This window comes from Rhinoderma darwinii, chromosome 8 (assembly GCF_050947455.1).
Source record: "Rhinoderma darwinii isolate aRhiDar2 chromosome 8, aRhiDar2.hap1, whole genome shotgun sequence".
NCBI classification, from domain to species: domain Eukaryota; kingdom Metazoa; phylum Chordata; class Amphibia; order Anura; family Rhinodermatidae; genus Rhinoderma; species Rhinoderma darwinii.
The window spans coordinates 38736514-38753950 of NC_134694.1; the positions used below are offsets into that span (position 1 = coordinate 38736514).

At 49.7% G+C, this 17437-nt stretch overlaps 1 protein-coding gene across 1 annotated transcript in view; it reads right to left on the reverse strand.

The window, feature by feature from the left end:
• Positions 1 to 17437, reverse strand: part of SHROOM4 (shroom family member 4) — a 250091-nt gene that overhangs the window by 187630 nt on the left and 45024 nt on the right. Inside the window, exon 2 of the mRNA XM_075835604.1 lies at positions 1296 to 1447. Within this exon, the coding sequence (XP_075691719.1) occupies positions 1296 to 1447 (152 nt within the window). The remainder of the gene's footprint in view (positions 1 to 1295; positions 1448 to 17437) is intronic.

Sequence of the window (17437 nt, forward strand, 5' to 3'; positions counted from 1 at the left end):
TGAGCAATAACTCTATTTCTGGTCAGTATATGACTTGTGTTCTGCATTTTGTAGCAGGTATTTCCTCTGCAAGCTCTAACTTCAATTATCAGCTGTCTCTCAGCTAGTGGGCGGAGCATAACTGCTATCATGTTTTCTATACACTGCACACAGAGAAGAGAAGAATCTTGCTCTCTCATCTCTATTATATATACATAGAGGCTCAGCAGTATGGAGGATATTATACAGCAATAATGAGCAGTGTAGCTGAAAATCCAGTACTAGACAGTAACACTAAGGGTATGTTCACACGAGGGCGTCCGTTACGGCTGAAATTACGGGGATGTTTCAGCCTGAAAACATCCCCGTAATTTCAGCCGTACCGGCATGTGCAGGCGCTTGAACGCCGCGTCAATTACGGCCGTAATTAGCGCTGCTATTCATTGGAGTCAATGAATAACGGCTCCAATTACGGCCAAAGAAGTGACAGGTCACTTCTTTGACGCAGGCGTCTATTTACGCGCCGTCATTTGACAGCGGCGCGTAAATATACGCCTCGTGTGAACAGACAAACGTCTGCCCATTGCTTTCAATGGGCAGATGTTTGTCAGCGCTATTGAGGCGCTATTTTCAGACGTAATTCGGGGCAAAAACGCCCGAATTACGTCCGTAAATAGGCCGTGTGAACATACCCTTACCAATAAGCTGCAGCACTTCTGTGTGTGCCTTTTTTTATTCTGCTCCTGCTCCCCCTCCACAGACTTGTATAGGCAGTGGGTCTGCCTCTCTCCCCTCCTGTTCTCCCCTCCATTCTCCATAGACTTCCGTAGGCAGCAGCATGTCTGTGTCTGACTCTAATCCTGCTGCCTCCTCTTTCTCCCCCCTCCCCTCTTCATAGACCTCTATTGGCAAGCAGTGAAGAGATACAACCCCACTTTCTACAATTCAGCTCTGTAACTAGGGAGGAATTTTGCTTGACAAAAGTGATTACAGACACCTAGTGACAGTAACTTCACACAAAATTTGCATGGATTAAACAACTAAATTTTAACGGTAAGTAGTAGCATAAGTTATTTAAATTGAACATTTTTCTGAACTTGTTTCTGTTTAATGTACATCTCTGCTACCAAAGCAAATAGGTTGTAGTTCTTATTATGGAATTCTTTGAGTTATCAAACCATTCTTCGGAGAGACTAACATTTTCAAGCTTATTGCAGTGCACCATACATACTGTATTTTCATTATGTTTATTTGTTGTTGCTTTGACAGTGGGATTTCATGCATTTCATTTTACATACTTAAAAAATGGTAATTACCTCCTAACAATCATTTTGAGAATCTTGTATGAGCCCTTGATCAAGATCAAAGCTTCTTGTCGGGAACCATGTAAAGGTGTTCCATTAATATTTACCAATTCATCACCCACTTCAACCTTTTCACACTTTGCTGCCTTTCCTCTATCTTCAATCTGCCAAAAAAAATAATAAAAAATACAATTAAATAACTTTTCTGTTTTGTTAGATTGCATTTCCCCTAAAATTATTTACTTGTGAGGTGTCATGCTGTGCTCTCTTTTCAAGTTGTTAAAGAGGCTCTGTCACCAGATTTTGCAACCCCTATCTCGTATTGCAGCAGATCGGCGCTGCAATGTAGATAAGAGTAATGTTTTTTTGTTTTTTTTAAACGAGCATTTTTGGCCAAGTTATGACCATTTTTATATTTATGCAAATGAGGCTTTCTAAAGTACAACTGGGCGTGTATTATGTGTGTAACATCTGGGCATTTTTACTTCTTTTACTAGCTGGGCGTTGTGAATGGGAGTGTATGATGCGGACGAATCAGCATCATCCACTTCTCTTCGTTAACACCCAGCTTCTGGCAGTGCACAGACACAGCGTGTTCTCGAGAGATCACGCTGTGACGTCACTCACTTCCTGCCCCAGGTCCTGCATCGTGTCGGACGAGCGAGGACACATCGGCACCAGAGGCTACAGTTGATTCTGCAGCAGTATCAGCGTTTGCAGGTAAGTAGCTACATCGACTTACGTGCAAACGCCGATGCTGCTGCAGAATCAAATGTAGCCTCTGGTGCCGATGTGTTCTCGCTCGTCTGACACGATGCAGGACCTGGGGCAGGAAGTGAGTGATGTCACAGCGTGATCTCTCGAGAACACGCTGTGTCTGTGCACTGCCAGAAGCTGGGTGTTAACGAAGAGAAGTGGATGATGCTGATTCGTCAGCATCATACACTCCCATTCACAACGCCCAGCTAGTAAAAGAAGTAAAAACGCCCCGATGTACGCACATAACACACCCCCAGTTGTACTTTTACTTTAAACACGCCCAGTTGTACTTTAGAAAGCCTCATTTGCATAAATATAAAAATGGTCATAACTTGGCCAAAAATGCTCGTTTTAAAAAAAACAAAAACGTTACTCTTATCTACATTGCAGCGCCGATCTGCTGCAATAGGAGATAGGGGTTGCAAAATCTGGTGACAGAGCCTCTTTAAATATTGTGGCGAAATATAGAAAAATGATTGTTCTACAGGACTGTGCATAATTATTTTTCTGCATAACTTCATAATCCGATTTTGTTTCTAATAAACAGTGCAGAATATTGGAAAACCTGATCATTTTAAAAGGGAATTTGTCAGGAGATTTAACCCTTTAACGGCCTGACCTGTTTGGGCCAAACTATTTTTTCTTTCATTTTCTCATCATCACGCCATAACTTTATTTTTCTGTCGATATAGCTGTATGAGGGCTTGTTGTTTGCGAGATGAGTTGCATTTTTCAATGCAACATTTTGGGGTTCATATAATTTATTGATTAGCTTTCATTAGTTTTGCTTGCAAGGGAATGCAATAAAAAACAGTAATTATGCCATTGTTTTTCAGCAACCCATGATCATGTTGCGAGTGTGCCGATGGGGTTGACAGAGGGAGCTCCCTCCCTCTGTTAAACACCTTAGATGCCACGGTGTTAAACTGCCAGAATTTGAGTTCTCTTCAATTCCGGCAGTTGCGCCAGGAGCCTGGCTGTGTATAACAGCTGTGCTCCTGACGATGATTTCATGGTTACATTTACAGTACCAACGAGATCCGAATGACTGATATATCCATCACGATACAGGAACTAGCACCCGCTCGTGATGGATATATCTATCGCTCGTCGTTAAGGCTCAAAACTACTGACAGCGCTATATAGTAGAAAGAGGGCATTGTAGCTTTACCTGAAATCAACCTCAAAACTGCGGACAGATTCCCTTTAACCCCTTATCCCAGAAGTCGCCAAACTTTTTTTTAACCAAGGACCAGTCTCATGCAAGACAATTTTTCCACGGAAGGCACGGGGGTTTCGGTTCAGTTTACACGTTTGTATAGATACTGCAGATTTTCCGCAACAGAATTAGCTGCGGAAAATCAGAGCATAATACAGTAGCAGCAAAGTGTCTGAGATAGAACAAATCTCATCCAAACACTGTATAAATAGTGACCTGAAAAAACGCTCAGAAATTGACATGCGGTGTGGAGTTTTATTCTGCAGCACGTCAATTGTATTTGCGTAAACGCTGCTTATTTGTTGCAGATTTTTCCCATTAAATTCAATGGGTGGTAAAACCCACAATAAATAGCAGTTACAACCAAATATGCAACTCAGCTCTCTACTCACTGAAATATCTCAACAAGGAGATGAACAACCGGAGCAGGTAAAAAAGAGGTAAAATCCTGAACACCACAAAAAACAGAGACAAATTGATCGTTTTTTACCGCTCAGACGGTTGTAGATGTAAAGTCTGAAGTGTCCATCAAGGGTTTGACCTTCCCCCAGCTAGCATGCAGAAAGAACGATCCAAATTTCCACTGGTGTGTGTATCTCGCTGGTACTTCTGGTTCCACACAGAAATGAAACTGCAGAAATGCAACTGCTTGCTGCGTATATCCTCGTACTTGATGTTCTAAATCTCCAACAAGGGAGAAAAAGGAGATCGTGCACTACCTTTTGGAAACTACAAATTCCACGAGTTTATTCCATACTTACAAAAACAGATATAGATAAAAGCATATAGATATATATATACAGATATAGATAAAAGTTTCGCCCTTCTGGCTTCCTCTGGGGCATCAGATGCTTTTATCTTTATCTGTTTTTGTAAGTATGGAATAAACTCGTGCAATTTGTAGTTTCCAAAAAACGCAACTCAGAAAAAAATAAATCTTACTCAAAAGCCTGTTTCCTCCACCAGGCGGCTGGTCTCCTTCGATGACTATTCATCCCATGTGACTGCTGCAGCCATCACAGGCTGTAGCGATGGTCACATTGGATGAAACTCCATCCACAAAGGCTGGCCTGGATGATATCAGAGGACCGGCCTCCTGGGATGACGCTTCATCCAATGTAACCGACGCTGCAGTTTTCCGGAGTGGACATTCCAGGTGAAAATCTTCACCACAATTTGGTGCGGTTCTTCGCCCAAAATTCCCTGTGATCCACAGCCCAGTTGGGGCGCGGCCCGGTGTTGGGAATCACTGCCTTAACCCCTTTACACACCAGGACGTGTGGGTACACCCTGGTGCACGGTGAGAAGTATGGAGGGGGCTCACGCGCTGAGCCCACGCCATACACTGCGGGTGTCAGCTGTGTATTACAGCTGGCACCCGGGCCAAACGGCCAGGAATAGCGACCACACTGTTCTCGGCCGTTTAACCCCTCAAATGCTGCGGTCAATCTCGACCACGGGATCTGAAACATTATAAAGAGGGGGGCGGCCCCCTCTGACAGCTCATCGTGCTGATGGTTGTCAAGGCAGTCAAGGGGCCTAATGAATGCCCCCAGGACTGCCTTCTATCTGCCTCTATTAAGCCGGGCCTCTGGCAGGGCTTAACAGAAGCCTGTAAAAATTACTATACACTGCAATACATTAGTATTGCAGTGTATCATTCAAAGTCTATGGGGATGACGGAAACAGCCAAGTTTCAACGCTCAGTCGTTACCGTCATTCCCATAGACATTGAATAGAGCAGCAGTATGCATGCTTGACCCCCGCTCCATTCAATGTCCTCCTCTCTGCGGTCAAGCAGTGAGGAGGATCTCGGAGTATGGGACCCCTGTTCTCACAATCGGTGGGGCCCCTAGAAATCAGAAAATAATCACCTACTCTGTGGACAGGTAATAATTTATAATTGTGGGGAAAACCCCTTTAAGTTTCAGTGGCTCTGGGGGACCTCAAACCTTACAGTACATGGAAGACCATTTATTTTAATACCACCATGTTATATTACATTGTTGCATGGCTGTTCACAACTATCTCCGCAGGGGGTTTCTGAAGCTGGATCGGGGGCAAACTTTGGATACAGCAACACTCATCTGATCCCATATATCACTATAGTTCACATATGCATCCTGTGGACAGACACACACCACCAACTTACTACATATACACACACTGCACATATACACACACTCTACATATACACACACTGCACACACACTACATATACACACACTGCACACACACTACATATACACACTACACACACACTACATATACACACTACACACAAACTACATATAAATACACTGTACACAGACTACGTATACATACACTGCACACAAACTACATATACACACACTGCACACAAACTACATATAAACACACTGTACACAGACTACATATACACACACAATACAGACTACATATACACACATACAATACACACAGACTACGTATACAAACACACAATACACACAGACTACCATGAGCGTAACTAGGTATGACTGGGCCCCATAGCAAACTTTTGACTGGGGTCCCCCGTCCCCTGGGTGTCACACAACCCCCCCCCTTGTAGATAGTGCCTTTTTTACAGCCCCCCTGTAGATAACGCCATACAGCCCCTCTGTAGATAGAGCCATACAGCCCCCCTGTAGATAACGCCATACAGCCCCCCTGTAGATAGCGCCATACAGCCCCCTCCTGTAGATGGCGCAATACAGTCCCCCCTGTAGAGAACGCCATACAGCCCCCCCTGTAGAGAACGCCATACAGCCCCCCCTGTAGATAGCGCCATACAGCCCCCTCTGTAGATAGCGCCATACAGCCCCCCTGTAGATAACGCCATATAGCCCACCTGTAGATAACGCCATACAGCCCCCCTGTAGATAACGCCATACAGAACCCCCCCTGTAGATAACGCCATACAGCCCCCTCTGTAGATATCTACAAAGGGGGCTGTATGGCGTTATCTACAGAGGGGGTTCTGTATGGCGTTATCTACAGAGGGGGCTGTATGGCGCCATCTACAGAGGGGCTGTATGGTGTTATCTACAGAGGGGGCTGTATGGCGTTATCTACAGGGGGGACTGTATGGCGCTATCTACAGGGGGGCTGTATGGCGTTATCTACAGGGGGACTGTATGGCGCTATCTACAGGGGGGGCTGTATGGCGTTCACTACAGGATGGGGCTGTATGGCGTTATCTACAGAGGGGGCTGTATGGCACTATCTACAGGGGGACTGTATGGCGCTATCTACAGGGGGGCTGTATGGCGTTCACTACAGGATGGTGCAGTATTGCGTTATCTACAGAGGGGGCTGTATGGCGCCATCTACAGGGGGGCTGTATGGCGTTCACTACAGGAGGGGGCTGTATGGCGCTATCCAGGGGCGTAACTAGGAAAGACTGGGCCCCATAGCAAACTTTTGACTGGGGCCCCCCCTCCCCTGGGTGTCACACAACCCCCCCCCCTTGTAGATTGCACCTTTTTTACAGCCCCCCTGTAGATAACGCCATACAGCCCCCTGTAGATAACGCCATACAGACCCCCCTGTAGATAACGCCATACAGACCCCCCTGTAGATAGCGCCATACAGCCCCCTGTAGATAACGCCATACAGCCCCCTCCTGTAGATAGTGCCATACAGCCGCCCCCTGTAGATAGCGCCATACAGTCCCCCCTGTAGATAGCGCCATACAGACCCCCCTGTAGAGAACGCCATACAGCCCCCTCCCTGTAGATAGCGCCATACAGCCCCCCCTGTAGATAACGCCATACAGCCCCCCTGTAGATAGCGCCATACAGCCCCCTCTGTAGATAACGCCATACAGAACCCCCCCTGTAGATAACGCCATACAGCCCCCTCTGTAGATATCTACAAAGGGGGCTGTATGGCGTTATCTACAGGGGGGACTGTATGGCGCTATCTACAGGGGGGGCTGTATGGCGCTATCTACAAAGGGGGCTGTATGGCGCCATCTACAGAGGGGGCTGTATGGCGCCATCTACAGGGGGGGCTGTATGGCGATCACTACAGGATGGGGCTGTATGGCGTTATCTACAGGGGGGCTGTATGGCGTTATCTACAGGGGGCTGTATGGCGTTATCTACAGGGGGCTGTATGGCGTTATCTACAGGGGGGACTGTATGGCGCTATCTACAGGGGGGGCTGTATGGCGCTATCTACAGGGGGGACTGTATGGCGCTATCTACAGGGGGGGCTGTATGGCGCTATCTACAGGGGGAACTGTATGGCGCTAACGCCATACAGTCCCCACTGTAGAGAACGCCATACAGCCCCCTGTAGGAAACGCCATACAGCATCTGTATACTGACAGCATCTGTATAATCCTCTAGAAGCAATGTTTCTGGAGGAGCATTTCTCTAATTCAGAATGCTATTGTATCCCAATTATTTCTCTTATGTTCCCGCATGAAACCGTGAGAAAAAACCTGTGTATGTCCCTGGTATAAGCCAGTCGACTTCTAGGGGTGCTCTATTATGTATTCGTAGAACGTGGATCTTTAGTACAGCCTGTGGATGACAGCGACGGGAAATATGCCCTCTGAGGCTGTGTTTACAGCAGCCTTTATCTTTCTAAGGCACAACAGACACAGAGAAGAAGAAGGGGGAATTTGATTTCCCTGTTGCTACTCTATTATTGGATTACTCTCACTCAGCGTCCCCAACCCCCCAAAAAAATGCGACCTACAGGGTGTCCTACAAAAGACATGTATCCCCTATCCACAGGATAGGGGATACATGTGTGATCGCTGGCAGCGATAGGGAGAACGGGGGACTTAAAGTCCCCCAAAGTTCTCCATGACTAACCTCTGACTTCCGGCGTCTGCGCAGCTCAATAAAAATGAAAGGAGCGCTGGTCACGCATGCGCAGAAGCGCGACCGGCACTCCATTCATTTTTACGGAGCTGCCGACACAGACCCCGGAAGTCCGAGGTTTGTGATGGAGAACTTCAGGGGACTTTCAGTCCCCCGTTCTCCCTATCGCTGCCAGCGATCACACATGTATCCCCTATCCTGTGGATAGGGGATACATGTCTTTTGTTTACTGGCAGAGCGGGGAGATACCTCCCTGCTCTGCCGTAGTGTTCAGTGGCGTCGCGCTGTAGCAGCCATAGCGGCTGCTAGCGGAGCCTCCGGCCATGGTGGGGGCCCGTGCCGGCGGGCGACACGGGGCCCCTCATGGCGCGGGCCCCGTAGCAGCTGCTATGGCTGCTACGCCACTGCAGACTACATATACACACTGCATACAAACTACATATACATACACTGCACACAAACTACATATACACACACTGCAGACAAACATACACACACTGCACACAAACACATACTAAATATACACACACGCTCAGTGGCGTAACAATAGGGGTCGCAGTTGCGACCGGGCCCCTAAGCCAGGAGGGCCCACGGTCCCCTGCAAAACGTCTATAAAAAGTTACTATAGTAACTGGTGCCTATGTAATAAACTACACTGGCCCCTGCTACTATAGCGATCATTCCAGAGCGCAGCGGAGGTCCTGACATCATTTCGCGTCATGACGTCCCAACACTGTGCGCCGCGCATGACGTCACAATGCTGTGCGCTATGCACAACATCCCGACTATGGATGGAGTCTGAATCTCCGTTGCGACCCGAACCGAAGAGTAGGGTAAGTATACTACAGTAATACTATAACTGTCTGCTTGGGCCCGCGTTATCCAGTCCCAAAAAATTGATGGCTCATTCTCAGGATAGGCCATCAATAGCTGATAGGTCGGGGTCCGACTGCCGGGCCCCCACGAATCAGCTGTTTTGAAGGGGGTGCTCACACTGTGAATCACGGCATCGGCGATTCAGTGTGAGCAAGAGACCGGAATGATGGGGAAGCAACGCTCGTACAAGCACTGCCCCCCCTTCAAAACAGCTGATTAGCGGGGTGTCCCGGCAGTCGGACCCCGACCCATCAGCTATTGATGGCCTATCCTGAGGCCATCAATTTTTAGGGACTTAAGCCTACCATGTGGTAGGCTTAGATACAGGGCCCATCAGACAGGATCACACATGGCCAACCACATGGTAGGCTTAGATAAATAGCCCATGTGTGATCCTGTCTGATGGGCCCTGTATTTAGGCTTAGATAAGAGGCTCCAGAAGACAGTAATTTTACTGTCCACTGGACCCTGAATCTAAGCATACCTTGTGGTAGACTAAGATACAGGGTCCCCTGTATCTAAGCCTACCACATGTGTTATTAATGTTTGTTTTTTTGTGTTTGTGTTTTTTTTAGGCTACATTCACACGACAGGGGAAAAAAACTGGCCATTAAAAACTGATCAACTGTCTGTTTTTCATGGCCATTTTGCATCAGTGTGTCTCTAAATTTTCATCCTTTTCCAGTCCATCTGTCCGTTTTTTATGGCCGTTAAAAAAAACGGATGGATTTCATTTGTCAGGTTTTTTTTTGTCCCAACCCCCTGAAAACACCACAGTGCCCATGTAGATAGTGTAGCAATGTCCCTGTAGATCAGGGGTCTCAAGCACGCGGGCCGCATGCGGCCCCTGGAGCTGTCATCTGTGGCCCGCAGGACACAGAGCCGCTAGTATCGGTTCTGCTCCGAGACTCTGGAATTCCCTGACATCACTGTCCACATATGAACAGCGATGTCTGGGGCTTCCCCAAAGCCAGAGTCCCGCGCAGAGCGCTAGTATCGTCTTTGCTCCGGGTCTCTGTGGAATTCCCTGACATCGCTGTCCATATATGGACGGTGTGTCAGTGGAGTCCCGGGCAGAGCGCTAGCATCGGCTCTGCTCCAAGACTCTGTCGAATTCCCTGACATCGGTGTCCATGTTTGGACATACGATGTCTGGGGCTTCCCCAGAGCCGGAGTCCCGTGCAGAGCGCTAGTATAGGCTCTGCTCCGGGACTCTGTGGAATTCCCTGGCATCGCTGTCCATATATGGAAAGTGTGTCAGTGTCTTCCCCAGAGCGGAGTCCCGGGCAGAGCGCTAGTATCGGTTCTGCTCCAGGACTCTGTGGAATTCCCTGACATCGGTGTCCATACATCGACAATGATGTCAGGGGCTTCCCCAGAGCAGGAGTCCCAGTGATGTCAGGAGCACTGCTGGAGTCCCAGGAAGAGCCTACTAGCGCTCTGCCTGGGACTCCAGCTCTTGGGTTGCCCCTGACATCTCTGTCCATATATGGACAGTGATGTCAGGAGCAGAGCTGGAATCCCAGGCGGAGTGCTAGAAGCGGCTCTGCTCCGGGACTCCAGCTCTGGGCAAGCCCCTGACATCACTGGCAGCATCTGCGGAGGGCACTGTGGCAGCATCTACGGAGGGCACTGTGGCAGCATCTATGGAGGGCACTGTGGCAGCATCTACGGAGGGCACTGTGGCAGCATCTACGGAGGGCACTGTGGCAGCATCTACAGAGGGCACTGTGGCAACATCTACAGAGGGCACTGTGGCAACATCTACAGAGGGCACTGTGGCAACATCTACAGAGGGCACTGTGGCAACATCTACAGAGGGCACTGTGGCAGCATCTACAGAGGGCACTGTGGCAGTATGTACAGAGGATACTGTGGCATTATCTAGGAGTGTGTTGCATTATCTACAGAGGGCACTGTGGCATTATCTACAGAGGGCACTGTGGCATTATCTAGGGGTGTGTTGAATTATATACAGATGGCACTGTGGCAGCATCCACAGAGGGCACTGCGGCAGCATCCACCGAGGGCACTGCTGCAGCATCCACCGAGGGCACTGCGGCAGCATCCACCGAGGGCACTGCGGCAGCATCCACCGAGGGCACTGTGGCACTATCTAAAAAGGGGCTGCCCAATCTTGACATGTGTGTCTGCCAAAAGCTGGTAACTGAGCCGCCGGACTGCATTTAGCGACACTTAAACTGGATTGTTGAAATAAGACCGTGGAGAAATTTCAAATTTTAAACCTAGCGGTATTATTATAGTAATATAGTGTTATAGTAGTTCAAATAACTAATTGATTAACAATAATTTGAAAGTAATACTGTAATGGCAGGAAGGAGGTGAAGGGAAAGTGAGCCCTAATCTACCCACCGCCCTGTCCCTGCCTACTTGCCACGACCCGCCCTAGGCGACGGGGTACAACTGGGCGGCGGTCCCTACGCTGTCTAAGTGCACGGGAGAACAAACAGGGAACACGCAAGGGAAGGGGCAGTAGCCACGGAACGCCGCGAGGAAACGGAGCGGTGAATGAGTAGTCAGGACCAGGATGAAGTGGAGTATACCAAAGTGAGCACGGAGAAGGAAGCAAGCCAGGGGCAAAGCAAAGCAGGTTAAGCGGAACTGCAGCAAGGCAGAAGCACGGCAGAAGCGGGCTCGAGCAAGCAGCAGTGAGGCCAGGAATCCAGAAGAATTACAAGCACTGAGGAAGAGAACACGGCAGGTAATAAAGGACAGGGGGCGGAGCTAACTCCGACTGACCAGGCCGCGATAGGCTCTCCCACTCCTGAGCCTGCCACCCTGGTTGGTGGGAGATGGTGTCAGTCGAACAGGTCTGGCCTCAGGTGTGGATTGATTAATCCCAGGAGTATACCTAGACGTAGTACCTGGCAGAGGGGCCACCGGACCCTTACTAAGAGGACCCGGTTTAGTAGGGAAAAGAAGGTGGAACCTCCTGATCAATACCCCAGCGTGCACATCACGGGCAGGTACCCAAGTCCTCTCCTCCGGCCCGTATCCTCTCCAATGGACCAGGTACTGGAGGGAGCCCTGGACCATCCTACTGTCCATAATCTTGGCCACCTCGAATTCCACCCCCTCAGGGGTGAGAACGGGAACAGGAGGTTTCCTCGAGGGGGACCAGGACGGGGAGCAGCGTTTCAGGAGGGAGGCATGGAAGACGTCATGTATGCGAAAGGATGGGGGCAGCTCCAGACGGAAGGATACAGGGTTGAGGACTTCAATGATCTTATAAGGTCCAATAAATCGGGGAGCAAACTTCCTGGACGGGACCTTAAGGTGCAAGTTCCTGGACGACAACCAGACCAAATCCCCGACGACAAACCGGGGGTTAGCAGAACGTCTACTATCCGCCTGAATCTTTTGTGCGCTCTGGGACGCCTCTAGGTCCTTCTGAACCTGGGCCCAGACAGTGCACAGTTCCCGATGAACATCCTCTACCTCAGGATTATTGGAACAACCAGGGGAAACGGAGGAGAACCTTGGGTTAAACCCGAAATTACAGAAAAACGGGGAGACCCCTGACGAGTTACTGACCCGGTTATTCAGGGAAAATTCAGCAAGGGGAAGGAATGAGACCCAATCGAATTGACAGTCAGAGATGAAACACCTTAAATATTGTTCCAGGGATTGGTTAGTCCTTTCCGTTTGGCCATTAGTTTCGGGATGGAAGGCGGAGGAGAAGGACAGATCAATCTCCAACATTTTACAAAAAGCTCTCCAAAATAAGGAAACAAATTGTACCCCTCTGTCAGAAACGATATTGACTGGGGCCCCATGGAGACACAGGATGTGTTTCACAAACAAAGAAGCTAACGTCTTGGCGTTAGGTAGCTTCTTAAGGGGCACAAAGTGGCACATCTTGCTGAAGCGGTCTACTACCACCCACACCACCGACTTGCCCTGAGATGGGGGCAAATCGGTGATAAAATCCATGGAGATATGGGTCCAAGGTCTCTGGGGAATGGGCAAGGAACGTAGTAGGCCCGCAGGTCGGGACCTAGGGGTTTTGGACCTAGCGCAAACCTCACAAGCGGCGACGTAAGCCCTAACGTCTTTAGGCAACCCAGGCCACCAATAGTTTCTGGTAATGAGGTGTTTGGTGCCCAAGATGCCAGGATGACCAGATAGAGCGGAGTCATGGTTTTCCCTGAGTACCCTTAGCCGGTATTGCAGGGGAACAAACAGTTTGTCCCCAGGGACGTTCCCGGGAGCTGCACCCTGATCAGCCGCGATATCAGAAGCTAAATCAGAATCCGTGGCAGAAACAATTATACCAGGGGGTAAAATACAAGCAGGATCCTTCTCGGAAGGAGGATTGGCCATGAAACTACGTGACAGAGCATCAGCCTTAATATTCTTGGACCCAGCCCTATAGGTAACCAAGAAATTTAATCTGGTAAAGAATAGTGCCCACCAAGCTTGTCTAGGTTTAAGCCTCCGGGCCGATTCTAGGAAAACCAGATTCTTGTGATCCGTAAGGACCGTTACCTGGTGTCTGGCCCCCTCCAGGAAGTGCCGCCACTCTTTAAAAGCCCATTTAATGGCTAGAAGTTTGCGGTTGCCAATATCATAGTTACTCTCCGTGGGCGAAAACTTCCTAGAGAAGTAAGCACAGGGGCGGAGATGGGTGAGGGAGCTGGTACCCTGGGACAAGACGGCCCCCACTCCCACCTCGGATGCGTCAACCTCCACAATAAATGGCTCCTCTTGGTTGGGCTGAATCAGCACGGGGGCCGAGATAAAGCACTTCTTGAGGGTCTCAAAGGCCTGGACGGCCTCAGGGTGCCAATGGAGGACATCAGCACCCTTGCGAGTAAGGTCCGTAAGAGGCTTAGCGACGACCGAGAAGTTGGCAATAAATCTCCTGTAATAGTTGGCGAACCCTAAAAAACACTGTAACGCCTTAAGGGAGGCAGGTTGGACCCATTCCGCCACAGCCTGAACCTTGGCAGGGTCCATGCGGAATTCATGAGGAGTGAGGATTTGCCCTAAAAATGATATCTCCTGTACCCCAAAGACACATTTTTCAGTCTTAGCAAACAGATTATTCTCCCGAAGGACCTGGAGCACCTTCCTGACATGCTCCACGTGGGAGGACCAGTCCTTGGAAAACACCAGTATGTCATCAAGGTACACAACAAGAAAATTACCCAGGTAATCTCTCAGGATTTCATTAATAAAATTCTGGAAGACAGCAGGGGCATTACACAACCCAAAGGGCATGACCAGGTATTCAAAATGACCCTCGGGTGTGTTGAACACAGTTTTCCACTCATCCCCCTCTTTGATGCGGATAAGGTTATATGCCCCCCGTAGATCGAACTTAGAAAACCATTGGGCTCCCTGAACCTGATTAAAAAGATCCGGAATCAAAGGAAGTGGGTACTGGTTCCTTACGGTGACCTTATTCAGGTTACGATAATCAATGCACGGCCTAAGACCACCATCCTTCTTCCCCACGAAGAAGCCAGTACCTACAGGAGAAGTCGAGGGGCGAATGAAACCCTTGGCCAGGCATTCTTGGATATACACCCTCATAGCTTCACGTTCAGGACATGAAAGATTAAATATCCTACCCTTAGGAAGCTTGGCACCAGGCACCAAATCGATGGCGCAATCGTAATCTCTATGGGGGGGCAACACCTCGGAGGCCTCCTTAGAAAACACATCGGCGAAGTCCTGAACAAACTCAGGAAGCGTGTTTACCTCCTCCCGGGGAGAAATAGAGTTAACAGAAAGACATGACATAAGACATTCATTACCCCATTTGGTAAGCTCCCCAGTATTCCAATCAAACGTGGGATTATGCAACTGCAACCAGGGAAGACCTAATACCAGATCAGACGATAATCCCTGCATCACCAGTACAGAGCACTGCTCCAAATGCATGGAGCCAACCAGGAGTTCAAAAACAGGAGTATGCTGAGTAAAATAACCATTAGCAAGGGGAGTTGAGTCGATACCTACTACAGGGATAGGATAAGGTAAATCAATAAAAGGAATCTTTAGAGACATAGCAAATTCCACAGACATGATATTAGCAGATGAGCCAGAATCCACGAAAGCACTGCCCGTGGCAGACCGGCCAGCAAACGAGACCTGAAAGGGAAGCAAAATTTGATTGCGTTTCACATTAACGGGAAATACCTGTGCGCCCAAGTGACCTCCCCGATGATCACTTAGGCGCAGAAGTTTTCCGGCTTCTTATTCTTGCGCCTGGGACAGGTGTTCAGTAGATGCTTGTCGTCCCCACAGTCGAAGCAGAGACCATTCATTCTGCAAAACTCCCTACGTTGTCGAGGGGACATGGAGGCCCCGAGTTGCATAGGTACCTCCGAGTCCTCCGTGGAGGGGCGAGGAGACGGGACCCCGGGGGGGATCGCAGAAAAGTCAGAGGGGAGCACATTGAAGCGTTCAAGCTGACGTTCCCTGAGACGTCGGTCAAGTCGTACTGCTAGGGCCATAACCTGGTCAAGGGAGTCAGAAGAGGGGTAGCTAACCAGCAGATCCTTCAGGGCGTCAGATAATGCTAACCTAAACTGGCACCTTAGGGCCGGATCGTTCCACCGAGAAGCTACGCACCACTTTCTAAAATCAGAACAGTATTCCTCAACCGGTCTCCTACCCTGACGTAAGGTCACCAGCTGACTCTCGGCTAAAGCAGTCCTGTCAGTCTCGTCGTAAATGAGTCCGAGGGCAGAGAAAAAACGATCAACAGAGGAAAGTTCAGGGGCGTCAGGAGCCAAGGAGAAGGCCCACTCTTGGGGCCCTTCCTGGAGTCAGGATATGATGATACCCACCCGCTGGTTCTCGGAACCTGAGGAGTGGGGTTTTAGGCGGAAATACAGTCTGCAACTCTCCCGGAAGGAGAGAAACGTCTTACGGTCCCCTGAGAACCGGTCAGGTAACTTGAGGTCGGGTTCTAGAGGTGAGGTGAGGGGTACTACTAAGGCAGCGTCACCCTGGTTGACCCTCTGGGCCAGGGCCTGGACCTGTAGGGAGAGGCCCTGCATCTGCTGGGTCAGGGTCTCAAGGGGGTCCATGATAGCGTCAGCGTAGGAGAAATGGTAGACTAGGTATGGGCTTGTAATTATGTAATGGCAGGAAGGAGGTGAAGGGAAAGTGAGCCCTAATCTACCCACCGCCCTGTCCCTGCCTACTTGCAACGACCCACCCTAGGCGACGGGGTACAACTGGGCGGCGGTCCCTACGCTGTCTAAGTGCACGGGAGAACAAACAGGGAACACGCAAGGGAAGGGGCAGTAGCCACGGAACGCCGTGAGGAAACGGAGCGGTGAATGAGTAGTCAGGACCAGGATGAAGTGGAGTATACCAAAGTGAGCATGGAGAAGGAAGCAAGCCAGGGTCAAAGCAAAGCAGGTTAAGCGGAACTGCAGCAAGGCAGAAGCACGGCAGAAGCGGGCTGGAGCAAGCAGCAGTGAGGCCAGGAATCCAGAAGAATTACAAGCACTGAGGAAGAGAACACGGCAGGTAATAAAGGAAGGGGGCGGAGCTAACTCCGACTGACCAGGCCGCGATAGGCTCTCCCACTCCTGAGCCTGCCACCCTGGTTGGTGGGAGATGGTGTCAGTCGAACAGGTCTGGCCTCAGGTGTGGATTGATTAATCCCAGGAGTATACCTAGACGTAGTACCTGGCAGATCCCTAACAAATACGGCCCATCAACTTCGCATTTTTTTCTATATGCGGCCCACTTACCCGGCCGAGTTTGAGACCCCTGCTGTAGATAGTGCCACAGTGCCCACCACTATAAATAATGCCCACATAAGGCCAGTGTTCACATAGTACCGCAGTGCCCACATAGATAATGCCCACATAGGGCCAGTGTTCACATAGTACCGCAGTGCCCACATAGTGCCACAGTGCCTACTATAGATCGTGCCACCGTGCCCACATAGTACCACAGTGCCCACATATAAAGTACCAGTGCCCACATAGTGCCACAGTGCCCATTGTAGATCGTGCCACAGTGCCCACATAGTACCATAGTGCCCACATATGAAGTGCCAGTGCCCCCATATGTGCCACAGTGCCCATGTAGATAGCGCAACTGTCCCCTGTAGATAGTGCCACAGTGCCCATGTAGATAGCGCCAGTGTCCCCTGGAGATAGTGCCACACCCGATATATATAACCCCCCCCCCTTGTAGATAGCACCCCCCTTGTAGATAGTACCCCCTCCCCTGTATATAGCGCCACTGTAGCTCACTGTAGGAGCGGAATCCCTCTGGCCGGGGATTCCGCTCATAAACGGAGCCCCTGACATCTCTATCCATATATGGACAGTGACGTAATGAGAGCGGAATCCCCTGCCAGAGCGGGACTGGGATTCCGCTCATCGACGGAGCCCCGGATGTCTCTGTCCATATATGGACAGTGACGTCAGGGGAGCTAAATCCCTTGCTAGAGGGAGATTCCGCTCCAG